General features: G+C 44.3%; 2 protein-coding genes across 5 annotated transcripts in view; one reads left to right on the top strand and one right to left on the bottom strand.

Annotated features, from left to right (window-relative positions):
• The window catches only part of ACACA (acetyl-CoA carboxylase alpha), a 286,691-nt gene that overhangs the window by 17,538 nt on the left and 242,430 nt on the right, over positions 1-26,723 (top strand). The window lies entirely within an intron of this gene.
• On the bottom strand, positions 3,918-16,993 carry C19H17orf78 (chromosome 19 C17orf78 homolog). 2 transcript variants are annotated; one of them, XM_027518135.1, is made up of 7 exons: positions 16,758-16,993; positions 15,019-15,105; positions 14,012-14,257; positions 10,264-10,389; positions 8,263-8,387; positions 7,312-7,434; positions 3,918-4,779 (listed from the first exon to the last, which is right to left on the bottom strand). In XM_027518135.1, exons 1-7 carry the CDS (start codon positions 16,813-16,815, stop codon positions 4,702-4,704), a joined length of 843 nt encoding a protein of 280 aa, XP_027373936.1. In that variant the 5' UTR covers positions 16,816-16,993; the 3' UTR covers positions 3,918-4,701. The 2 variants fall into 2 exon arrangements, with proteins under 2 accessions (XP_027373936.1, XP_027373937.1); XM_027518136.1 differs by lacking the exons at positions 3,918-4,779; positions 8,263-8,387; positions 10,264-10,389 and having other exon boundaries at positions 6,625-7,434.

Here is a 26,723-nt window from a genome sequence, read left to right as displayed (position 1 = left end):
TGATGGCCATGGTGTGAACGCGGAAAGGAATCCTCTCTGAGAATGCAGAGGAAGGGCGGAGACGGGAGGTTTCTGGAAGGAAGGGGAGGAGGAACCATAAGACCATTGACCTGAACAGGTCAAAACAAAGAAGGGTTTCCGGCCATTAGTCGTAAGTCCATAGAGCAGGGAGTGCGCTGGCGGTTCAGTGGTTAGCACTCAGCGCTCCCACCGCAGGGGGCATGGTTCCATACCTGCTTGGGGACCCATCCTCGTGGTGTGGCCAAGAAAAAAGCTACATATATTAATAGCAACTCTTCCTTAGAAAATGTCTAGTTTTGTAGATTTTTCTTTTAAACAGATTTATTATTTGGGGCACCACGCTGTGCAGCATGTGGGATCTTAGTTCCCCAACCAGGGGTTGAACCCATGCCCCTTACAGTGGCATCTCAGAGTCTTAAGCACTGAACCACCAGGGAAGTCCTGGAAAATGGCTAGGTTGGGGCATGATGTAAGAAAAGTGCTTTAGATCAGAAACTACTGGACTGTGCTTAAGAAGTTTCCAAAATAAGAGGAGGACTTGGGATGGGGGGCAATGTACAGGGCTAGAATCCCCTTATGTCCCTCTCTGATTAGTAACCCCCTGGACTAGCCTAGGGGTGCAGAGAAGGAGGGGTGCTAGTGGCCTGCTCAGGCCTGTCAGAGGCCCAAAGATTCCTAGGTCACTGATTTTTAAAATCACAGGTATACCTTTATAAATGAAAAAATGGAAAAACCAAGGTACACAATTGTATATTTTAAGTGCTTATATTGAATAAAGTCATTGAATAAAGTCGTGCAGAAATACAGCTCTTTACTTAACGTCCTTTAGCAGTGGCAGCAAAAGTTAAATCGGAGATGTCTGTGAATGTGTTTTCTCTACCCGAAGCAACTGCCATCATTAGGCCTATCAAAAAGTACTGAGGGATTTCCCTGGTGGTCTAGTGGCTGACTCTGCATTCCCAATGCAAGGGGCCCAGGCTTGATCCCCAGTCAGGGAACTAGATCCCACATGCCACAACTAAAGAGGCCACATGCCACAACTAAAGAGGCCACATGCCTCAACTAAGACCCAGCATAGCCAAAAAGTAAAAACAACAAAAAAAATTGGGGTGACTCAGATTCTTAAAAAAGACGGAATGACTTTAAGGCCTGTCTAGCCTATGACTTGAAAAAAACACAACACTTGTGCTAACTGGAAATATGGTAGTAATAGTCACTTCCAGAGGAGTAATTGGCTCCCCAGAGAAATGGCATATTATCAAGTTGAGTTTATAGCTAAGCCTGTCGTGGTGACAGGAAGAATTGTGCCCCACTGTGAAGCGATCTGCAGAATACAGGTCACATCCCAAGGTCCGCCTGGGCATTCTCCCTTCCCTTCTTCTCTCTCCCCTATCTTTTGGTTGTCAAAGATCCCCAGTGGTAAGAAAATAGGAGATTGAAAATTGGTAACTGATTAGGCAGTCAGAAAATCCTCAGAGGGACCTTTCTTTGTCTGGGGAAACAAGTCCCCAGAGCAGTGTAAACAATTTTGATTCCATCGGTGAATCTCTGTAAAGAAAAGTCACTATACACGTTGCCTACATTATATTCTGGCAGAAGAGCTAATGAGTATAGACTTTGCTGCAAGTTTTATTGCCTGTTTCTGGATGAAAGCACTTTCTCTGGTGGATAAGCCTGGGAAGGTGGAGATGACTGTAGGCATCAGTCCTCAACCAAAAGCATGAAGTATGGAAAGCTTTTGATCATCCTCCCCAGTGGTCTTGGGAAGGAGCAGGCTTCTTCTCCCCTCCCCGACCCCCCCCCCCCCCCCACAACCACCCCGCCGCTATTTCCTGGTTAGACTGACCCACAGATGGCAGGATAAACTGGAGGTGATGTTGTGCACCAATGGAGGGCAATGCTCATCTGTTCCAATGCCGGCCCCTGTGCCTTGTCCTCTCCACCCATCGTATTTTCAGAGAATGCTCTATGGAACTTTAGGGCACCCGCAGGATCTCTGGGCTTCCCCCGATGGCTCAGTGGTAAATAATCTGCCTGCAGTGCTGGAGACACAGGGGAGTGCGGGTTCAACCCTGGGTCGGGAAGATCCCCTGGAGGAGAAAATGTATTTCTTCCAGTATTCTTTTTTTATTTTTCACTCCAGTATTCCCCATGGACAGAGGAGCCTGGTGGGCTACAATCCAAAGGATCACAAAGAATCAGACATGACTGAGCACACAAGCACAGGATCTCTAGGGCTTCCTTTAGAACTAGCGTCTTCCATGCTTGGTTCCATCTCTTCAAGGCTCAGTTTGAGTATGAGATTGAGAGAGTCATTTCCTAGGCAGGTTGATAAGTCTAAGGTGTCCCCAAGGAGAGAGGGGTCTGGAATTCTCAAGAAGGAAGAAAGGACAAACTTTTTTTTTTCCCCTCTACATTCTTTAGGATTATATAACAATACTGTATCCTGCCTGAGGACAGTTTTTGGATTAAACCTTCTGGCTAGTTCTGTTATCTTAAAATGTAAATTATGGGGGTAGGTCTGGTGAAAGTGAAGTCGCTCAGCTATGTCTGACTCTTTGCAACCCCCATGGACTGTAGCCTACCAGGCTCCTCAGTCCTTGGAAATTTTCCAGGCAAGAGTACTGGAGTGGGTTGCCATTTCCTCCTCCAGGGGATCTTCCTGACCCAGGGATCGAACCTGGGTCTTCCGCATTGCAGGCAGACGCTTTACCATCTGAGCCCCCAGGGATTTACAACTTCCAGACATTCTTTGGATTCATTGGAGAGTATATAACTCCATTGCTAACACTAGCAAGCGTCTTTCTACCCACTTCTGATGTCTATGTCAGAAGCTTCCTCTATCTCCTTTATACTTTAATAAAACTTTATCACACAATTTACTTAGGTGCAGGTACATTTCACCAAAATGAAATGGAATGGTTTCAGACTTTTGAAAAGAAGCAGGACAAAAAAATAAATAGTAGGGGACTTCCCTGGTGGTCCAGTGGTTGACTCCATGCTTCCGCTGCTGGGTACATGGGTTCAATCTCTGGTTGGGGAACTAAGATCCCACACACTGCACAGTGCAGCCAAGAAATAAAACTCAAAAACACATTTAAAAAATAGTAAAAGAAAAAGAAAAAAAAAAGGAAAAGAAGCAGGACAACATCCTTCTTATCCCTTCTGCCAGTCCTCTTTCCACCTAAACTCTGTTTTAAGGTCAGCTGTCTCGTGCCATCATAAAAAAAGCATTTCCCAAAATGCAGTTTTTAGAGCACGAATTTGAGTTTTGTAATTTTGAATTTGTAAGATTAGTTGTTGCAAAAATTCATCGTTAGGTAATACACAGTTATCTTAACGTTGAAAGTATCGATATGTTAGGTGACAATTTTTTAGAAAAATCTCTTGAATAAAACAATTTTATGGTAAAATAAATAGAATATTCTTTGCTATACAAAATAGATTGTTTATGTTGTGTTTCACTGTCAAAACTCATATACACTGTAACCCACAGTTGTGAGTTTCATGAATAATTAAATTACAATGTATAAATGAAAATCTAATTTCATGATAAATTCTATACACTGAGCCTTTTTATTTTGGCTACATTGAGGCACACGTGCTCTTTGGCGTGGCGCACAGCTTGTCTCAAGTTGTGGCTCGTGGGCTCCAGAGCTCAGGCTCAGGAGGAGTTGTGGTGTAGCAGGCTCTCTGGTTTTTTGAGACTCAGGCTTAGTTGCCCTGAGGCATGTGGAATCTTAGTTCCTCAACCAAGAATCGAACCGGCATCCCCTGCATTGGAAGGTGGATTCCTAACCACTGGACCACCAGGGAAGTTCCATATAAACTGAGCCTTCCTTGGACTATCTCTTAGCTGAAGTAAGGGAAGGGAAGATACAACAGGTAAGAAATACAATAAATGTTGCATTCAGTTTTGTTTTTTTTTTTAAATCAGACTTTTCACCTTCTCACTAAACTCTGAGTGAGGTCAGGCTTGACTCTGAGCCATGCCTCTGTGAGAAAGAACATCATAATTGCGTTGCTCTGGATTGCTTGTGAATGTCTGCAGCTCACTGTGATGGTAGAGTATAATTCCACATCAGGAATTCTGCATTATCAAGAGATCTTGTCTGGGTCCTGTTTGTATGCCCTTGGGGATGAGTCACAAGGAGGCCCTTTGGAATGCTCAGGGTCACGTTCCCTTCCAGTTCGTGGAGAGCTGGGGCACAAGTGTAAAGCCTGGTGAATGCCAGCGGGAAAACAGGACTCCCACCCTCAGCTGGCTGAGAGCCAGTGCAGGAGGTCAGCTGAGAATCAGTGTGCCACACCGGGGGCTCCTTTGCTCAGTTCCTCGGAGACTGTGTTTAAACCTTTTGTCAAAGAGAGCAAAGTGTCCATTCATATAGTGCTTAGAGGGAAGACCTTTGTTTTCATTTGATGCGATGAAAAATATCCATTTTTCGTTTGAGTTCCAAGTGAATTTCAAAGGCTTGTGGCTGAGTCAGTAGCAAAGACATTAGAGTAACTCTGACTGTAAGTCCAGGCTTTCTCCTCACTGACCTGGTGTTACTGTCTGATCGTAATGTTCCTGCTGAAGATACGAGGGTAAAATTGGCAAGAATCTGCCCATATTGATTAATAGTAGGGAGAAGACAGTGTGCTACCCTTCTTCCAATGTGTGAGGCACAGCAGAACTTTTCAGAAGTATGTCTGGTGGACCACGGTGATCTCTACAGCTTTCTTGGGACTTGATGAATTGGGAGCCTCTTGTCCAACCTGTGGATTGAAAGCAAGTATGAAAAATAAAGGACACAAATAGGCATTTCTTTATGGTCCAACAAAGAGATGGCTTAGTACAGAACCCCGTAAAATTCCAAGGACACATCATCATTTTGCCTCCTTGTTACCCATTAATCTTAGGAAAAGTTATTGTGCTTACACTGAGAAAGTATCAGCAAGGTGCACTTATGTATGAGAAGCTGGTTTGTTGGAACCTATAACCTCCTAGCAAACAGCCCAGCCACCCTTTGCTTGACCTATTTGCCTTGAGTGGAAAGGGCCCTGGATGTGCAGCTATTTTGAATCCCAGATGCATAGGAATTCTACTTCATTCCTGGAATCCGGCCCGAACAATCTCACTGTGTTTGAGAAGGGGCAGGGACCTGAGTCAAAATGACTTAGTGACTAAACCACCACTGCAGAGATCTGGGGCAATGTAGACCCAGATATTTATTTTTTCATAATTAAAAATATGTATTTTTAATTTAATATTTAATTTGTTTTAAAATTTATTTTTGGCTGCACTGGGTCTTCATTGCTGTGCACAGGCTTTTTCTAGTTGCAATACACAGGCTTCCCTTGTGGAGCGCAGGCCCTAGAGCACAGGCTCAGTAGTTGGGCACAGGTTTAGTTGCCCTGTGGCAAGTGGAAATTTCCTGGACCAAGGATTGAACCCGTGCCCCCTGCATTGGCAGGTGGATTCTTTACCACTAGACCACCAGGGAAGTCCGTGGGCCAAATATTTTTTACTAATCCCATTACACTCTCATTATACCTGATTCATTCCCCATCTGATTTTGTATGTATTTTCTAAATTCTTAACTATTGTAGAACATAGACTGTAAACCTCTTGAACAGAGGGAACTTGGCACATAGAAGCTTTTTAGTAAAATTTTGTGGAAGAGGTGAATAAGCTAATAAGTACAGGAATTAATTTTAGTTCTGAATTTAGTTCTGTTTCTCGTAGCTGTGTGACCATGGGGGAAAGTCACATAACTTCTCTGAGCATTAGCTTAAGTATCAATAAGATGTAGATACTCATCCTAGCTACCTCTCAGGATTTTTATGAGGTTCAAATGTGGCAGTGTGTAAAAAATTGCTTTTTTAAAATTAACTCCTTCATCATTTAATGTTTATTTTGTTCATGGGAGAAATTGAATCAGAGTTGCTGTTACATGGTTACTTTTAACTCTGGACTAGTTTTAGTCCTCTTCAGGCCTGTTTCTTTCAATGTTCAGTAGAAATAATAATGTAGATGGGATTATAGAACTAAAAATACACCAAACTATAGAATTATACTAATTCCAAGGGCACATCATCTATTATCAGCAGAAACAGGATTACAGGAAATTGTAAAAATGACAAATATTTCGTCATTTCTTACCTAAAGTACTGTGGTAAGAAAGATTCTGATACCATGCCTGGGTGGAAAGAGTGCCACGCTTGATTTTTTTAAATTGAAATATAATTTTCATATAACATGGTGTACGTTTAAGGTGTGCAACGTTTTGATTTGATGCATTTATAAATTGCAGCGTGATTACCACAGTAGCTTTAGCTCACACTCTATTACATCATATAATTATCATTTCTTTTTTGTGGTGGGAATGTATATGGTCTAGTTGATCAGCAGTTTTGAAGTATGTGATGCAGTATTGGGACTGGAATCACAGTGCTGTGCGTTAGACTTCTGGAACATATTCAGCTTCTAATTGTACCCTGATATATTATGATTTTTTAAGTATTTCTTTTAAAATTATTTTCTTATTGTTATTTATTTTTTGGCTGTGCTGCGTGGCATGTTGGGTCCTGGTTCCTTGACCAGGGAAGCCCCTCCCCGATTTGGAAGCTTGGAATCCCAACCACTGGGCCACCAGGGAGGTCCCTTGATTATAGATATTTTCAGTTAACATGGAATTAAAAGAGTGGTAGCATGTGTCCCATCCTGGACTAGATAATCTTTGAGATTCATTCTCAGTGCTGTAATTCTACAAAAACAGCCACCTTCTTTAATGTAAAAAGTATTGGAGACCTCATCTCTTTGCTTCAGTGTGTTTTTGTAGATATAGAGAGGGCACCCATCAATTTCTTATATTCAGAAGCTGCATCCAGCCTTTGGAGACATAAATTATGGGCTCTGTAGCTCTTACAATGTCAAGGACCATTTTTTTTTTAATAAAAAGAGCACAAATATAAAAAGTACAAAATTGGATACAAGGCCAGTGTGCAGGTCCTATGGGTCCTGAATTTAAGCATCATTAATTTCACAGTAAATCTACCTCTACTTAAAAGTCTATCATAAGATTCCTGGTCCCACTCTAGCCACTCTGATTCATTATATCTGATCCCCAGAAGTAGGTATTTTCAGTAAGTACTCTATTGCATTATAGCAATATTGTATCTGCCCATTTCCTGACGCATAAAAGAATTACCCACATTTGCTTCACAACTAAAGCAGCTCCTTGTCTCCTAGAACTTATACATGAACCCCATTTTCTCCAGGCAAATGACAGCAGCCATACAGAAAACACTTTCCTTTTTGGGCTGAGTGTCAGACTGGGATTCAGCTGTCCCAGGTTGCTGGTCTTCCTTCCTTGGCCTTCTCCGTAACCGCTGGCACTGGCATAGCTCTCTGACTTGTTGACATCGACTCTGAAGGGGGAAAATGACTGGTATTAACTTCAGGTGGCTGGTATGCATCTGATTATCTTCCAAATCTCACATTAGACGATTTAAAGAAAATCATCTCTCTCGCTCTCTCTTTTTTTTTTTTTAACCATGTCACACAGCTTTCGGAATCTTAGTTCCCTGACCAAGGATCAAATCCAGCCTCTGGCAGTGAAAGTGCAGAGTCCTAACCAGTAGACCACCAGAGAATTACCGAATCACCCCTTCTAAAGAAAAGCACATATTCATCCGTGTTGGCTGTATCCTCCCCAGAGAATGTCCAAGTACAACAGAGGAAAGGAACTTGCATTTAGTAAGCACCTCCTGTATGCCAGGGTGCTTCCCAGGTAGCTCAGGTAAAGAATCTGCCTGCCAAGCAGGAGACTCAGGTTCAGTCCCTGGGTTGGAAAGATCGCCTGGAGAAGGACAAGACAACCCACTCCAGTATTCTTGCCTGGAGAATTCCATGGACAGAGGAGCCTGGTGGGCTACAGTCCATAGGGTCCCAAAAGAGTCAGATGCGAGTTAGCGGCTGAACAGCAACCTATATGCCAGAAACCTTTCTCACAGAATCTCACTGAAACTTCTTAACCACCATAAGAGGCAAGTATCGTCAGTCCCGTTTTAAAGATGAGGCAACTGAGGTTGGAGAAGGCAGACAACTTTCTCCAAGCCACTCAGCTGGTGAGTGTTGAGTGGCAGCTGTGTCCACACTCCAAAGTCTGTGCTTTTCTCATTATGCCCTCCTGCCTCTGCGATAGAAGGAGGTCTTTATAGATCAAGTCCAAGGACCCAGGACATCAGCAAACTCACAGGGCATGGCACTTCAAAAATGACAAACACGGTAATGGCGATTCCACTGACAAACAAGGTGACTGCAATCAGAACCTTGACCACGATGCTCCATTTCTTCCTCTTCTCTAGGTTCTCATCTGTGTCTAAAAAGAAAGAGAGGAGTGGACAGGGCGAAGTGAGAACTGAAGAGAGGGAAGAGATTGACCCTTTGACTTGCAGGACTCCTGGTTCTCAAGACCAAGAGGGGCCCAGCCTGATTCAGAGGCAGAAACTGAATTTCCAGTTCCGACTGAGAGTCAGAAGTTGGGATAGGCATCATGGCCTCTGCCCTCACCTCCTTTGCAGTGTCTTCCCAGAGTCACCTTTATTAGGATTTGGAATTTTTCCATGATCAAGTAGGATTGATTCTTTTTTAAAATTTTCAGTTGGAAGATAATTGCTTTGCAAATTTTGTATTGGGTTCTGCTGTACAACAACATGAATCAGCTATATATATATATATATATATACATATATATATATATACATACACACACACACATATCCCCACCCTCTTCTACCTCCCTCCCACCCCCCTCATCCCACCTCTCTAGATCGTCACAGAGCACCAGGCTGAGCTCCCTGTGTTATACGGCAGCTTCCCACTAGGTGTCAGTTGTATACATGGTAATGTCTGTATTTCAGTGCTACTCCCCCAGTTCATCCCCCAACTCCTTCCTCTGCTGTGTCCACAAGTCCATTCTCTGTGTCTCTATTCCTGCTGTGCAAACAGGTTCATCAGTTCCATGTTTCTAGATTCCATAGTATTTGCATTAATATATGACATTTGTTTCTGACTTGCTTCACTCTATGTAACAGGTCTAGGTTCATCCACCTCACTACAACTGACTCCAATTCATTCCTTTTTACAGCTGAGTAATATTCCATCGTATATATGTACTACAACTTCTTTGTTTCCATTCATCTGTTGATGGACATCTAGGTTGCTTCCATGCCCTAGCTATTGTAAATAGTGCTGCTATAAACATTGGGGTACATGTGTCTTTTTGAGTTATGGTTTATCACGGTATGTGCCCAGTAGTGAGCTTGCTGGGAGGGTTGATTCTTGTACGGCTTTCATGGGAAGCAAAGCTACACAAGGGAGTCTGTCTCCAGCAGCCCTCTCAGGATCTCTGCCCTTGTACCCCAGCACACATACCACATGGGATTAGCAAATCAACTTTCCTATATTCCTTTCAATTTAAGAATAGGGGGCTTCCCTGATAGCTCAGTTGGTAAAGAGACCCAGGTTGCAATGCAAGAGACCCTGGTTCTATTCCTGGGTTGGGAAGATCTCCTGGAGAAAGGATAGGCTACCCACTCCAGTATTCTGGCCTAGAGAATCCCATGGACTGTATAGGCCATGGGGTCACAAAGATTTGGACGCGACTGAGCGACTTTCAGTAAATTGCCATTGTTTTGGAGTCATAAGCCAAATTTGGGGCCAAATGGCTCGTAAGCATCTTGTTATTATTAATCTCATATTTACATTTCTCCTGTTGGAACTGGGGAGTAACCCAAATGGAATCCTACAGAATGTGAGTCTTGGCCAATTTAGGGAGGGCTATTTGTTAAAACAACGCAGATAAAAATGTGCTTCTTAGTTGTTGTCATCACTGTAATGATTGATTAGAGTTTAAACATTGTCTCTCCTCTGTTCACACATTGGATCTTACCCATCACACCAAAACCCTGTATGTTGTCCCCAAATCTGGCAACAAGGTGAGCTCACTTGTGTGGAGGTGAAGGATTATTAAAAGTATCAAACTACAGACATTTCTGGGACCTTCTTTACAGAGAAGCTGTTTGTTTGTTTTTTCCATAAGAAATGGAGTGATGTTCTCATGCAAACTTATGTAGCTTCTCTACTTCCAGGAAAATTCTAGGAGACCCAGGCTAGTGCTGGGGCTGAGAATTTTTCTGTGTGTTCTTGTCTCACCTCTACACATTCTGTACCTTGATTCAGAGGACTAGAAAAACCATCAACCTTTGTAGTTTTCTCTCCTTTTTTCCCAGGAGTTATGGAGGTAGTAGTGGAGGGATAAGTCTCTGATGAAGCCCCCATCACTGGATAGACCTTACACTGAGAGACCCCTGGTAAAAAAGCTGTAAAACAAGAAAGAAACAATGAAGGACAACTGAGAAAACTTTATCCTGCCTTTGGTTTCACCTGACAAAACCCTGAGTTTACCCAGCTGATATATAGCTTCTAACTGTGGCTCTGTTGACCTGTCCATAGGTTTAAGGCGTGGGCCTTGATAACATGAAAGAATGAGTGAGGATATGGTAATAAGAGATATGGATTAAATCCCCTGATGCTTTTGACTAATGTAGGATCAGAATGAAGGAGTGGACCATGTTTTCTTGGCTTATCACTCATACAGCCATAATAATAAGGATGGGAAGGTATAGCAGTGTTGAAAGTCCCTTCTTTAAAAAAGATGGCTTCAAAGTCCAAGGAAGAACTGAAGTAGTATAGTTTGTGGCAGGTCTGTCTAGTGAGTGAAGTCTAAGTCAATGACTTTGAGAGAGAAAGAGAAAGGAACTGGAGAAAGAGGAGAACTGGAAGAAGGGGAGACCACTCAGCTTCACGCACCCCTCAATTTCATTCTCTCAGCATATATTTAAAAATGAAGATCTAGGGACTTCCCTGGTGGTCCAGTGGTTCAGAATCCATCTTGCAGTACAGGGGGATGTGGGTTTGATCCCTGGTTGGGAAGCTAAGATCCCATGTGCCGCACAGCCACTAAGCCCATTCGGGTGCGACGAGAGTCCAGGCGCCGTGATGCAACGAAGATCTTGAGTGCCACAACTAAGGCCTGGTGCAGCCGAATCAATAACCATTAAATAAATGGAGATCTAGCTGTTCCAGGGTCTGCTTCCATACTGTGGACATAGCAGCTGAACACACTCTAGCATGGGAGCTAGCAAAGGGGAAGGAGGGCCGAGGGAGGACATGGAGAAGCAGACAACAGTAAGTACAGTGAGTTCTGTGTTGTTGGTTAGAAGGGGTTGCATGCTCTGGAAAGAAGCAAAGTAGAGCGCAGCGTTGGGGGGTGCAGGTGGGCAGTGGTTGGGCGACCTGCAGGAGTTTCATTGAGAAGATGAGGACTGGATAAAGATGTGAAGGAGGTGAGAGCACTAGCCAGACAGATGCCGGGGAACTTAGGCAGAGGAAACAGAGGCCCAGGCTGGAGCATGTCCTGTTACAGTTTTAGAGGGAGAGCGCGTAAGCCAGTGAGACTGGAGTGGTGAGCACGGTGACAGTCGTAGGGGATGAAGGAGTTTCTGAAGCAAATGGATTCACGTCACTGGGCCTTGCAGGCCAGTTGGAGGACTTCGGTTCTTGTTCTGCTTGGAATGGTGATCCATTGCAAGTCTTTTTGCAGAGAAGTGACTGGATGGATGGCTTTGTTTTTAAAAATCCGTGGACTGCTGAGTTGGAAATGGACAGTAGAGGGGCGCCTGATAGAAGCAGAGCAACCTGCTGAGAGGCTCTTGCAGAATCCACGTGAGAGATGGCAGTGACTCAGACAGCCGTGGAAAAGATGGAACGCGGATGGGTGCTGGCTGTGGTCTGGAGCCACCTTCACGTGCCTCCAGAATTGACCTAACCCAATTTGGACAGTGGTTCCTGTTCTATTTTTAATGGTCTCCTGTCATTGCCTATTAAATTAAGGTCCATACGTCCTACTTGACTTTTCTGAACTACTCTCCCAGGTCTTGAGTTGATGTGAAAAATGACAGTTTTTTTACTTCAGAGACCAGTGGGCACAGTACCAGGTGCTGTACACGAATCGCAGGGGAATAGTCCTATTATTATTTAATCAGGAAGACTGTTGGCAAAGATAAGCAGAGACAAAGAGCCAACGGGCTCAAAAGGAAAAACGAGAGAATTACGTAGAATTTTGTTCCTATCCTAGCATCAGTCAGTTCTGTGAAATGATAACTGATGTGTTTCCGGGTCAGATGAGATGAAGGTAAATAAATCTCACTTTGGACAAGTAACAGAAGTCCTCTGAGTTTTCGTTTCCTTATCTGCAGGATGGTTATAGCAAAAATAATTCTTGGTCTATGTCACAGGAGTGATGTGAAGATAGGTAAGAAAAACGAGAAAGCAGTTGTGAAAAACACCTAGCAAACTGAGTGATGTTATGATTGAAAGAGGAGGAAAGGGGAATTCCCTGGCTCTTCAGTGATTAGGGTTGTGCGCTTTTGTTGCTGAGGGCCCAGGGTTCGATCCCAGGTAAGGGAACGACAATCCCACAAGCAGTGTAGTGTGGCCAAAACATAAATAAATAAACAACCAACATTTAAAAACAGAGGAGGCAAAACCTAGAGATCCTCTCCCTGCATAGAAGAACTGTGCCCACTAGCCACAGGGATCATGGTATTTCAGTGTGGCTTTTCTTCTACCTCCTGGGAGACACTGTTTCAAAATCTACTTAATAGGCTTCATCGGTCAGTGTATTTCCAGTTCTTCCCAGCTTGTAAATTAATGTCCAGGACTTCCCTATCCCTAGCGGCCCAGTGGTTAAGATACCTTCCAACGAAGGGGACAAGTGGTCCGGGAAGATTCCACAGGCCGAGGGGCGTAACTAACCCCTTGCACCGTGACTACTGAGCCTGTACTCTAGAGCCTGTGCTCCGCAACAGAAGAAGGTGCTGTAATGAGAAGCCCGCGCACAGCAACTGGAGAGCAGCCCCTGCTCACTGCAACTACAGAAAGACGGCAAGCAGCAACAAAAACCCAGCGCAGCCGAAAATAAACAGAGTTCTAAGTTAATGTCATCCCTGTTGGCATCTCCTCTCTTTTAGGCCTCCTCTGCTAGGTAACTGGGTGTTAAGGTGGAGCACGTTTGTAATCACAAAACACTCCATTCCCAGTGCTGATGGAATCGCAGCATTAGCTTTTCTTTGGTTAAGGATATTTGAGCAAGAATTCCCTCACTTCTAAAGAAACTCTATAAAAATCCAAATTGATGAAATGGATAACTTAGGAGATGATGCTTTCCTTTATTACAAAATAATTTGTTTTAAATAGGAAGCATTAGGTACGTTATATTTAAATGGAAATCTTAGAGATTATTCTGCAATAATATTAACAGCTTGAAAAGGCTATTTAAGAGGCCTTACATATTGCTGTGGGACTTACATACCTAGAAATTAGACCATCTAGTCAAATCTCTCATTTGTAGCTATGAAAACTGAACATTGGAGAAATTAAGTGATTTGTCAAAGGTGATAATATCAGAATAAACACTTGTTTGATGTCACTTCTCTTGTATCCCACAGTGTTACATGGAGTGAACAGACGGCAGGAATCAGTTAATACTAATCAAATGCCAAAGAGTTTAATCCATGCCCTAAAATTACATTTAAAAGATTTACATAGATTTGCCTAAAGAAGAGGCTAATCCATGTCCTTGAGGCTTTAGCTCCACTTAGGGGGCTTCTCTGGTGGCTCAGATGGTAAAGAATCTGCAATGAAGGAGACCCAGCTTCAATCCTTGGGTTGGGAAGATCCCTTGGAGGAGAAAATGGCAACCCAGTCCAATGTTCTTGCCTGGAGAATTCCATGGACAGAGGAAACTGGCGGCTACAGCCCACGGGTCACAAAGAGTCAGACACAACTGAGTGACTAACACTTTCACTCTCAACCTCCACTTGCCTCCAAGGATGTCAATTAAAAGTGAGTGCCCACCTCCCTCTCAACTTCCAGTCTCACCTTTGCCTGTCACAAGGAATCCAGCCTGAACCTTGGATGCAGGGGTTAGGTGACAGCTTGGGGGGGCTGTGCTGTCTCTGCAGGGAACAGTCATGACTCTCAGGTTCTTCAGAATGTGCTTGACCTTCTGCCTTTTTTCTGAATGTACAAGGTTAACTTTCACTTTGCTCCCAGAACCAAGACACTGCAAGATAGCCACAGTCTGGTTTTGAATGAACATGGGCCTTTTGGCTTCTGCCTGAGCTTCTGAAAAGAGAAAAGCAAGAGAGGAAAATGAAGCCAGTTCCTAATCTGAATGGTGCCCTGCCAACCCACTTCCATTCACGGCCCACTGCTGTACTTTCTCCTCTTTTTCCATCAGGTCTTCCTCAGCATGTGTCTACGGTACTAAATATATAAGCCTTGCCTTTCTCCGTTCCCGCCACGGGTCCCCTGAAGACAGTGGTGACTGTAGTAAGTGCAGAGAGATGCTCCTCAGTTGTTTTCTCTAACACAGAGGGGCCTGAGATCTGCTTCCTCTTTCTTCACCCCATCTCTTTGATTTATGTTGCTCTGCCTTAGTTCGTAAGAGTTTATCTTTTTAAACAGAAGCTGATTATTTATTTATGTGGCGAAGCACATGCGATCTTAGTTCCCCAACCAGAGATTGAACCCACGCCCCCTGCATTGGAAACAGAGTCTTAACCGCTGGACCACCAGGGAAGTCTCCATAACAGTTAATTTAAAAATGGGTTTTCAGGGACCTCCCCGATGGTTCAGTGGTCAGGACTCCACACTTCCACTACAGGGGCGCAGTTTCCATCCCTGGTCAGGGAACTGACATCCCTGCACACAGTGTGGCCAGAAAAGGAAAAAAAAAAGGTTTTCAAGAAAGCCTCTCAGGGATTGATAGCTTTAGAATAGAATGTTTGAGAGCTGGGCTCAGAATGGGGGAGACAAGCATCTTTTGAAGGTGAAAAAAGTCCTGGAGTGGCAAAGTGATTCTTCAGGAAGGGCCCATTGCCTACCTCGAATTAGCTCAGCTCTGATGCTTCTCACATCCTTTGGGAAGAGATCGGGCAGTGGTTCCACTTGACAGCTGCTATCCCTGAGTTCTGGGGGAGGGGAAAAAAAGGTAAGGTTTGACTGGGTCCTTTCTCTTTGGAATTCTGGGCACTGGAGAGGCAGATAAAAAGAGAATGCAGTTTCTTCTTACAAAACTTGGGGAATCAGACATTTCCCCAAAAGAACTTTAAGATGTTTTATTTTTTGCTGCTCCTTGCAGCATGCAGGTTCCCAACCAAATTGTGTCCCCCTGCACTGAAAGTTCAGAGTCTTAACCTCTGGACTGCCAGGGAATTCTCAGAACTTTAAGATTTATGCAAGTGGGAGGTAGCAAAGTATAAATAAAACTGAATACCAGTTTATTATCCTTAGGGGGAAAAAAGATAAGTTAACTAAGTTAATGAAAGATGAACCGACTCATTCCTTCAGACACTGCTTATTATCATTTCCCCTTCCTGTCCCATCTACCTTCTTGTATTACAACTTTTCCAAGTTTATTTATTAAGTGTAGCATTGGACAAGGTATCTCTCTAGCTTCCCATAGAACCATAGACCACAGTTATGCTTTTTGGCACATAAATCACAGGGTTCTTCATTTGTTAAATTTGTTGCTGCCTCACCTCATGCTGTTTGGCCTTAGCTCTGATGAGCTAATTTTAGAGATGAACCATTTAGGACACTTTGAAAAATCATGTTTTAAATAAACAGTTATCAAAGAGCAGTTGCTGCTGCTGCTGTTTAGTCTCTTCAGTCATGTCGGGGTCTTTGCAACCCCATGAAGTATAGCCCACCAGGCTTCTCTGTCCATGGGATTTCCCAGGCAAGAATACTGGAGTGGGTTGGCATTTCTTTCTCCAGGGGATCTTCCTGACCCAGGGAGCGAACATGAGTCTTCTGCTTTGGCAGGCAGGTTATTAATAATCTGAGCCACCAGGGAAGCCCATGAAAGCGGTAAGTGGTACCATGCTACCCTCACATTACCTTTTCTCTCAGCTTTTCCCACCCAAGAGCATCCCCATCTATTAGGACATAATGCTTTAGAAAAGGAAGACATCTGGACATCCCTGGTGGTCCAGTGGATAAGAATCCACCTGCCAAAGCAGAAGACACAGGGTTGAACCCTGATCCAGGAAGATTCCACACACTGAGAGGCAACAGCCCCACAGCTACTGAGCCCACACTCTTGAGCCCGTGAGCCATAACTCCTGACTCATGTGCTACAACTACTGAAGCCCACATGCTCTAGAGCCCGTGCTCTGCAACAAGAGAAGCCACTGCAATGAGAAGCCTGGGCCACCACAACCAGAGAAAACCCACACACAGCAATGAAGACCCAGTGCAGCCAATAAATAAATGAATAATTTTAAAAAGGAAGACATCTTATGAAGGGTAACGAATTTGGGAGTCTTAGTGAAACTGTGACAACACCTTCCAGCAAAGAAAGCTAACAGTGAAAGGAATTTTAACGTTAGTTACATGAACAAAGCAGAAGAATGCATCACATTCTCTGAAGACTTCCTCCCATGAAACAGACAGCTGTCTTTCTGAGTTGAATATGTTCTATTTAGAGGCTGTCTGGGGGTGACTGGAAAGCCTCATGTGCTGAGTATTGCCTGTATCTTTATCTGACAGAATAGACCCCCAAACACTTTCTAGGCCTCTCTTAGGATTTCTCAGGACAGTCGGCTAGAAGAGTACTTACCTTTCTTGGTAACATCGTAGGATGTAATGATTAGGCTGAAAACCAAGATGGTATCCATGTTAGCTTGAGCACATTCTCCTTGTAGAGACTGTATGTGGCTGGTCTGACACCGCCACTCACAGCCTTGTCTCTGAATGCTTTCACTGCCCTAGAACTAAGTTTGACCCTGGGCGAGTCTGGTTCCACCCTAATTGATCTGCCACATTTTCTCAGGACCCAGGAATAGAGTTTATTGGAGAGAGGACCAAGTTTGCTTGTTAATGATTGATTCAGAATATCTTCACCTGACTTCACTGCTAGTGGAGACATAAGGAACTGTAATTAACTAGAGGTTTCTCCTGGAGAAAGGGCATAAACAGAGGTGATATGCTTAACAAATACTCACAGGGAGACACGTAGACATTCGCACGCATGCTCACTGACACAAGCACATAGATTTACACACCAACATAAAGACGTGCCGAGATTTCTATTAAGGAAAAGTATTTCTAGAGTAGTGCAGACAACTAGGACTGATTCAGTGAGTTACACTGAAGAGGGCACTGGACTGGGAGTCAACAGAAGTGGGTTCCAGGTGAGCCCCTGCAGTTAAATGTATCAACGTGAGAAAGCTGCTTGACTTCTCTGAATTACAGTTTTCCTCTGTGAATGGAGCATTCCAACCCAGTCATCTCTAGAATTCATTCACTGTTACACACATAAACTTACCTGAGCACAGATGTACCTGTCTAGTTGTGCACATTTTCACACTTCTGAAAAGTGAAGTGAGGGAATTCCCTGGTGGTCCAGTGGTTAAGACTCTGCCTTGCAATGCAGGGGACATGGGTTTGATCCCTGGTGGGGGAACTCAGATCCCACATGCGATGGGGCAGCTAAGCCTGTACAACTCAACTAGAGAGAAGCCTGCACACCTCAAGGCAGAACCCATGTGCCACAGCGAAAAGATCCCATGTGGCACAACCAAGACCCAGTGCAGCCAAAAAGAAACGATATTTACCAAATAAAAAAGTGAAGTGACTGTAGGTGGACCACATTCATATGGCTGTTGGGATGAGAAGTTGTGAGGAAGAGCTAACTGCACCAGAAAAGTGATACCGTGTGCAGTTTGGGAAGGCTTACCTCAACATAACTGTTGTAGATTTTTCAAACATTGTATTTTTTTTTATAAAGAGTATATATCTTGTGTAGGGAGCGTCCCTGGTGGCTCAGATGATAAAGAATCTGCCTACAGTGCAGGAGACCCAGGTTCAGTCCCTCAGTTGGGAAGATCCCCTGGAGAAGGGAATGACAACCCACTCCATTATTCTTGCCTGGAGAATTCTGTGGACAGAGGAGTCTGGTGGGCTACAGTCCATGGGGTTGCCAAGAGTCAGACACGGCAATTACTATAACTTTCAACAGCACAACAGTCCATCTCGTGTAATACTTTATAGACCTTGTGGAAACATAGCTAGGGGGATCATAAAGCAGAAATGAAGATCTACTCAGACCCTCTGCCCGAGTCCAGAGGCTCTGCAGTTGCTCTACCCACTGTGAGTGCACTTACTCCATTGGAACCAACATACGTTTGACTATACATAAGTTGGTTCTAGAGGCTGATGCTCTGATGATATAAAGGGAGCTTGATTCAAGGCACTTTCCTTAAGGGAGTTCATAAGATCTGAGTCAAATCATAATTGAAGTACTGTTCTGTTTCCTGACATTTAAATTCAAGTTGAAATCTGGCTAAATGGAGCATAAAGGAAAATCTTGGTGCGAAAACAGAAAGGACAGAGGTGTCCCTGAAAGACGTGTTTCCTGAAATGTGGAAGAAGGGGAAGAAGTGCTGAGCATGCACCCGCAGTGCCTTTCAGTTCATTCCTTCATGCCGTACATTTTTATTATGCGCCTATTGTGTGCCAGACACCTTTCTCGCAGTGAGCCAGCCAAATCTGCTTTCATGTGAAACGATGAGAAGCAGACAATAAACAGTTGGAAATAAAATAGTGTGTGCATGCTTGGGTGCTCATTCCTGTCCAACTCTTTGCAACCCAATGGGCCTTCTGTCCATGGGGGGCTCTTTGCCTCCCCATGCCAGGCTCCTCTGCCCATGGGTTTATCCAGGCAAGAATCCTGGAGTGGGTTGCCGTTTCCTACTACAGGGGATCTTCCCGACCAAGGGATCAAACCCGTGTCTCCTGTGCCTCCTGCAGTGCTGGTGGATTCTTTACCACTGAGCCATCTGGGAAGCCCCCAAATAGGGTAGGGGGCTAACAAAAAGTAATACACAAATACATATACCAGATAATTAAAGATTGTGATAATTATCATGAAGTAACAGTGTGGTGAAGTGAAGGAGAACTGACAGAGGCCACTTTATTATTATTATTAAGTTACTTTTTAAAAAGTAAGTTTATTTATTTTTGGCTGCACTGGATCTCTGTTGCCATGCTTTCTCTAGTTGTGGCGAGTCGGGGGCAGCTCTTGGTTGCGGTGCACGAGCTTCTCATTGCAGTGGCTTCTCTTGTTTCGGAGCACGGACTCTGGAGCGTGTGGGCTCAGTAGCTGTGGCACCTGGGCTTAGTTGCTCCATGACTGGTGTAATCTTCCCGGACCAGGAATCACACCTGTGTCCCCTGCATTGGCAGGCAGATTCTTTACCACTGGACCACCAGGGAAGTTATTATTATTATTATTATTAGGCTGTGTTGCACGACTTGCAGGGTCTTAGTTCCCCACCCAGGGATTGAACCTGGGCCCTCAGTAGTGAAAGTTCAGACTGAACCCTGGACCACCAGGGAATTCCCAGAAGCCACTTTAAGCAGGGGAGTCAGAGAAGACTTCTCTGAGGAGGTGGCATCTGAGCTAAGGAAACCAGGAGAATGGATGTCCTAGAAGCCAAGAAAGGAGGGTATTTCAAGGAAGGAATTGTGAATTGATCAAACACTGAGCAGAGTGTATAAGGAGGACAGAAGTTCACTGGATTTAACAATTTTGTAACAGTGGTTTTAGGAGAGTTGGTGGAAGTAGGCGGGGGTTAAGAGTGAATTGGAGGTGAAGAGGCATAGGTCATCTTTGAAAGACATCTGCCTATGGAAGGGCACGGAATGAAGCAAGCCCTTTGAAAGACATCTGCCTATGGAAGGGCACGAAGTGAAGCAAGCCAAATGGAGGGAACCTCAGCGCCTCAGATCTTCAATGGTCCAGAGTAGCACCGTCTCAGTTGCCAGATTCTCCTGGCAGGGCATGTGGGTAGAGAGTAAAGGGGCTCCATTGTTTTTCCTCGGTTTCATGGTTTTTGCTTACTAGTTCATTAATACGATTGCATGCTTCTCTGCTCCCTTCTGGTATCAGACAATTTTCCCTACTGTCTGTCTCTCTGAAATTTTCTGTCCATTAGTATCTGGAAGGCAATGGCACCCCACTCCAGTACTGTTGCCCCGAAAATCCCATGGATGGAGGAGCCTGCAGTCCATGGGCTGCAGTCCATGGGGTTGCTAAGAGTCAGACACAGCTGAGCGACTTCACTTTGACTTTTCACTTTCATGCGTTGGAGGAGGAAATGGCAACCCACTCCAGTGTTCTTGCCTGGAGAATCCCAGGGACGGGGGAGCCTGGTGGGCTGCCGTCTATGGGGTCGCACAGAGTCGGACACGACTGAAGCGACTTAGTAGTAGCCTGTTTCAGTGCTGCCACCTTGGAGCAGGTTTAGGAAAGGTTGTGAAGGCTATTCTCGTTCTCTGTCACAAGGTGGCAGAAGAGCTCACTCTTTGCAAAAACAAAGCTTGTGCTAGGAGATCACCAACGCAATGGACACGAATTTGAGCAAACTCCGGGAGGTTGTGGAGGACAGAGGAGCCTGGCGTGCTGCAGTCCACGAGGTCACAAAGAGTTGGACATGACTTACCGACTGAACAGCAACAAGCTGGGACAAAGAGAAGAGTTTTCTTTTCTTTTCTTTGGCCATGCTGCAAAGCACGTGGGATCTTAGTTCCCCGACCAGGGACTGCACCCGTGCCCCCTACAGCGGATGCAGGGAGACCTACAGGGAACTCCCCCTACAGTGGAGGTGAGGAGCCCTAACCACTGGACCAGGGAACTCCCCAGTAGAGTTTCCTTTTATTGACTCTCAGACCCTTCGCAGAAGTCAGCCGGCAGGTTGGAGGTACAGAGAAGCTGGAGAGCTTCATTAATGAGTCAGAATATCCAGTAGTGGAGAAATAGACCCAGAACTGTTTCTATACTACTAGATTTTTTTCCCCCTTCTACGCAACGTTTTGAGTGGTTTTCTAAATGTTTGCAGTATCTGTAGAAGGGGTGATCTCACTCCTGATCTCATTTCCCCACCACAAAACTTCCAAGTTTAGGAGGAAAACAAGCTGTAAGATAGTGAGGTTGATGGAGTGTGAAGATGAGAGATGCGACTCTGAAGACAGTAGGAAGCTAGAGCTGATGGGATGAGTCTGGATGGGTCTCTGGAGCACTTCACCAGAAGTCAGGAGGTCACCTAGGTTCTGGATTAGGCTCTGTAATCGACTGAGTCACTTTGAGTAAGACACCTTTTCTGACTTCTGTTTCAGTTTCTTGAATGAGATGGTTGGACAAGATGTTTTCAAAGGGCTGTTCCAGCTTGAAAATGACTTCAGTGCTATATTCTGCTACTCTTATCTTTTAAGGGTGTGTATTTTTATTTGGGTTTATGTTTAATTTTATTGTGGAATATAGCATGTCTATAGAACAGTATATAGAACATAAGCATATTTTTTAAAGTATTTATTATTTATTTACTTGAATAATAGGCCTTATTTGCTGCTCTTGGGGTCTTCAGTTGTGGAATGTGGGATCTAGTTCCCTGACCAGGGATTGAACCCGGGACCCCTGCATTGGGCATGCAGAGTCTTAGCCACTGGACTACCAGAGAAATCCCAATACAAGCATATTTTTAGTAATAATAATATGAACATATGTAACCATCACCCAGAGTAACAAATTGAACATTGCCTGTAGCTTCCCTGGTGGCTCAGACAGTAAAGAATCTGACTGCAATGCAGGAGACCCGGGTTCATTCCCTGGGTGGGGAAGATCCCCTGGAGAAGAGAATGGCAACCCACTCCAATTTCTTGCCTGGAGAATTCTGTGGACAGAGGAGCCTGGTGGATTACAGTGCATGGGGTGGTGAAAGAGTTGGACACGACTGAATGACTATCACTTTCACTTTCACAGTAGCTGAGAAGCTCTTCATACATCTATCCCTCTGGTCACACTCCTTTCCCTTCTCCCAGTCATTTGTCTCCCAGACTTTTTTAAAAAATAGTGAACTATCTATATATGTATCACTAAAATTACTTTTTAGTGCTCTTGTACTTTTTACCTGCTTTTGTACTTAGATACGGAGAAGGCAATGGCACCTCACTCCAGTACTCTTGCCTGGAAAATCCCATGGACGGAGGAGCCTGGTGGGCTACAGTCCATGGGGTCGCAAAGAGTCGGACAAAACTGAGTGACTTCACTTTCACTTTTCACATTCATGCATTGGAGAAGGAAATGGCAACCCACTCCAGTGTTCTTGCCTGGAGAATCCCAGGGACGGGGGAGCCTGGTGGGCTGCCATCTATGGGGTCGCACAGAGTCGGACACGACTGAAGCGACTTAGCAGCAGCAGCAGCAGTACGTAGATACTTTTTACCTGCTGTTGTACTTATGTAAATGGATAGATCACACCCTATGTAATTTTAAAGTAAACTTTTTATTACATATAACACAAAGTGGATTGTCTTTGTGTTGTCTCCCAGTCACTACCCACCATCAGGAGTAACCATGATTCAGATTTTTACCATTGCAAATGAATTTTGCCTATTTTTGAAGAAACATACTCTTTGGTGTCTGGCTTTTTTTTGCTCAATATTGTGTGTGTGAAATTCTTCCATATTATTTCTTGTACCAGTAGTTTGTTCATTCTCATTGCTTTATAATATTTTCTGTATGAAGGTATCATAATTTATTTTTAAAAATTTTATTGGAGTATATAGTTGCTTTGCAATGTTGTATTAGTTTCTTCTGTATAGCAAAGTGAATCAGCCACATGTATACACATATCCCCTCTTCTTTGGATTGCACCATAGCTTATTTATCCATTCTACTGCTGAGAGATGTTGGGTTGTTTCCAGTTTGGGACCAGAAGACAAAATGTTCCTGGGACACATTTGAAAGTTTCTCCAGAGTATAAATCCATAACTGGAAGCTGGGTTATAGCACATGCAGGATATGGTCAGCTTCACTAACTAATGCCAAACTGTTTTCTAAGAGGTTGTCCCCATTTACACTCCCATTGACAGTATATGAATTTCCTTTTGTCCTACAGGGGCCAAATTGCTTTCTTAGTGTGGTGCAACCACGGGGCTGAGCAGGGCCTGGCGAGCGCTCACATTGCCAGCCTTTCAGTTCGTTCTCAGAAGCTCAGGCCAGAGCCACTCTCCTGTTTACTTGCTCCCTCCAAGTATGGGTAAAAGGTTCAGATGTAACCCCAGATCTCTGATCACATGCTCCGTTCCTCTGGGAATATTGGCCCTGGGCTGGGGTTGGGTAGTGAACTTAATACCATAATCAGTCCTGAATCCAACGAGCATCCACAGGATATTTTGTTCTTGTACTGAACATTAGTGCGACATGGAGAGGGGAATGGAGAGAAAGGGGGAAGTAATAGTTTTAGCCTGCCTCCAAGTTTTGTGTTAGAAACTTTACATTTTGGCCATAACATTTAATCCAAAACACAACCTTACAAGGTAGGTGTTCTATCTCAGTTTTATAGACAAGGAAACTGAGGCCCAGAAAGGGGGTCATTTGCTGTAGGTCACGGAGCTAATTAAGTGATGGCGTTAGGATGTGAAGCCTGGTTTACCTGATTAAAGAGCTCAGCTCTTTACAGTGCAGAACACAGAGAAGGCAGCGTCCCTCCTCTGTTGGCTAAGATCACCAATACCAAGAACCAGTACCTCTCAGGACTGCTTGCCTGTATGCACCCCCAGAACTATACTAGTCAATTGATATGTCCATCTCATTCATTGATTTAAATTACATTTTTTTTCATTCATTTTTGGTTTCCACTTCTTTCTTTTCATTAAGAAATTTGGGCACATCAGTGAAGCAGGTCCACTGATAAACAAGACTCGTACAGATTGCTTTCTACCTGCTGGTCTAGTATGTTAACTAGAGGTGAGATTTAAAAAGACAGGGACACGGAAATCTTCTATTCCAAGTTATAAGAGAGGGAAACTTGAAGACTGAAGGGATGGGACTTCCCTGGTGACTCAGTGGTAAAGAATCCACCTGCCAATGCAGGAGACATGGGTTTGATCCCTAGTTTGGGAGGATCCCACATGTGGCAGAGCAACCAGGCCCAGATGCCACAACTACTGAGCCTGTGTTCTAGAGCCAGGGAGCCACAACTACTGAGCCCATGTGCCGCAACTACTGAAGCCCGAACGCCCTAGAGCCCATGATCCTCAACAAGAGAAGCCATAGCAACAGGAAGATCACGCACCACAGCTAGAGAAAAGCAACAAAGACCCAGCACATCCAAAAATAAATAAAATTTTAAAAATTATTTTAAAGACTGAAGGGGTGAAAAGAATGAAAGGAAGTTGAGTGATGGTTCAGTTTTCCTTGAAAGTAAAGGCTCTTCAAAAATTATTGGTGTTGTATTTTATTACTTACTGTGTTTCATAGATAATAGTAGGGGCTTCCCAGGTGGTGCTAGTGGTTAAGAACCCGCACACACCAATGCAGGAGACGTAAGAGATACAGGTTCAATCCCTGAGTCGGGAAGATCCCTTGGAGGAGGGCATGGCAACCCTCTCCAGTATTCTTGCCTAGAGAATCCCATGGACAGAGGAGCCTGGCAGGTTACAGTCCATGGGGTCACAGAGAATTGGACATGACTGAGGCAACTTAGTAAACTAATGCTCAAAGTTCTCCAAGCCAGGCTTCAGCAATACGTGAACTGTGAACTTCCAGAGGTTCAAGCTGGTTTTAGAAAAGGCAGAGGAACCAGAGATCAAATTGCCAACATCTGCTGGATCATCAAAAAAGCAAGAGAGTTCCAGAAAAACATCTATTTCTGCTTTATTGACTATGCCAAAGCCTTTGACTGTGTGGATCACAATAAAGTGTGGAGAATTCTTCAAGAGATGGGAATACCAGACCACCTGATCTGCCTCTTGAGAAACCTGTACGCAGGTCAGGAAGCAACAGTTAGAACTGGACATGGAACAACAGACTGGTTCCAAATAGGAAAAGGAGTATGTCAAGGTTGTATATTGTCACCCTGCTTATTTAACTTATATACAGAGTACATCCTGAGAAACGCTGGGCTGGAAGAAGCACAAGCTGGAATCAAGATTGCCAGGAGAAATATCAGTAACCTCAGATATGCAGATTACACCAGCCTTATGGCAGAAAGTGAAGAGGAACTAAAAAGCCTCTTGATGAAAGTGAAAGAGGAGAATGAAAAAGTTGGCTTAAAGCTCAACATTCAGAAAACGAATATCATGGCATCTGGTCCCATCACTTCATGGCAAATAGATGGGGAAACAGTGGAAACAGTGTCAGACTTTATTTTTTGGGGCTCCAAAATCCCTGCAGATGGTGATTGCAGCCATGAAATTAAAAGACACTTACTTCTTGGAAGGAAAGTTATGACCAACCTAGATAGCATATTTAAAAGCAGAGACATTACTTTGCCAACAAAGGTCTGTCTAGTCAAGGCTATGGTTTTTCCAGTGGTCATGTATGGGTGTGAGAGTTGGACTGTGAAGAAAGCTGAGTGCCGAAGAATTGATGCTTTTGAACTGTGGTGTTGGAGAAGACTCTTTCGAGTCCCTTGAACTGCAAGGAGATCCAACCAGTCCATCCTACAGGAGACCAGTCCTGGGTGTTCATTGGAAGGACTGATGCTGAGGCTGAAACTCCAGTACTTTGGCCACCTCATGCGAAGAGTTGACTCATTGGAAAAGACTCTGATGCTGGGAGGGATTGGGGGCAGGAGGAAAAGAGGACGACAGAGGATGAGATGGCTGGATGGCATCACCGACTTGATGCACATGAGTTTGGGTGAACTCCGGGAGTTGGTGATGGACAGGGAGGCCTGGCGTGCTGTGATTCATGGGGTTGCAAAGAGTCGGACACGACTGAGCGACTGAACTGAACTGAACTGAGGCAACTTAGTATGCATACATATATAATAGTAGTGGTGGGAAGTGAGGGTATTTATTTGGGATAGACAGGTGAGGTCTAAACATGTAGCAGGAGAAAGCTAAGTCAGACTCAGGAGAGATGGAGATGCTGGAGAAGCTGAAGAGACAGTAAGGCAGGAACAGGGAGTAAGCTCTCCAGGAAGGCTCTCCTGGGGTTGCAGGAGAGTGAGGTGGGAAATGAGAAGGTCCAAAGCTGATCACTGTGAAATGTGAGAATCCCAAGAACAGGCAAGACTTAAACATGTTAGCCTCCCTGCCTTCAGATAAAGGTTCACTTAAAATTTCTCCAGGTATTTAGTAATGAAGTGTATAGGACTTAGAAAGGGCTTAAAAAAATGATACTGGGGACTTCCCTGGTGGTCCAGTGGTTCAGAATCTGCCTTCCAATGCAGGGGACACAGGTTTGAATGATTCCTGGTCAGGGAACTAGGATTCCATATGCTCCGGGACTACTAAGCCCTTGTGCCACAACTAGAGAAAGCCCACGCGCTGCAAGGAAGACGCAGCAGAGCCAAAAGAAAAGATACTGGAGGTGTCATGCAAGAGGCAGCCAAGTTTTGGTGACTGCCAATTATAGATAGGACAGCTAGGCCTTGGCAGTGTCTGCAGTTGGATAATAAGGAGGGAGGAGAATCTGAAATGCCTTGTGAAAACTCAAGTGTCCACGTGAAAACATTGTGTGGAGCCTCTGTGGCGAACTCTGTCTTTCTTGTTGTGTAATCTTGCCTTTCATCAT

The sequence above is a fragment of the Bos indicus x Bos taurus genome, chromosome 19 (genome assembly GCF_003369695.1).
Source record: "Bos indicus x Bos taurus breed Angus x Brahman F1 hybrid chromosome 19, Bos_hybrid_MaternalHap_v2.0, whole genome shotgun sequence".
In the NCBI taxonomy this organism is placed as follows: domain Eukaryota; kingdom Metazoa; phylum Chordata; class Mammalia; order Artiodactyla; family Bovidae; genus Bos; species Bos indicus x Bos taurus.
Note: the sequence above shows the minus strand (reverse complement) of the source record. Positions and strands in the feature narration are given on the sequence as shown.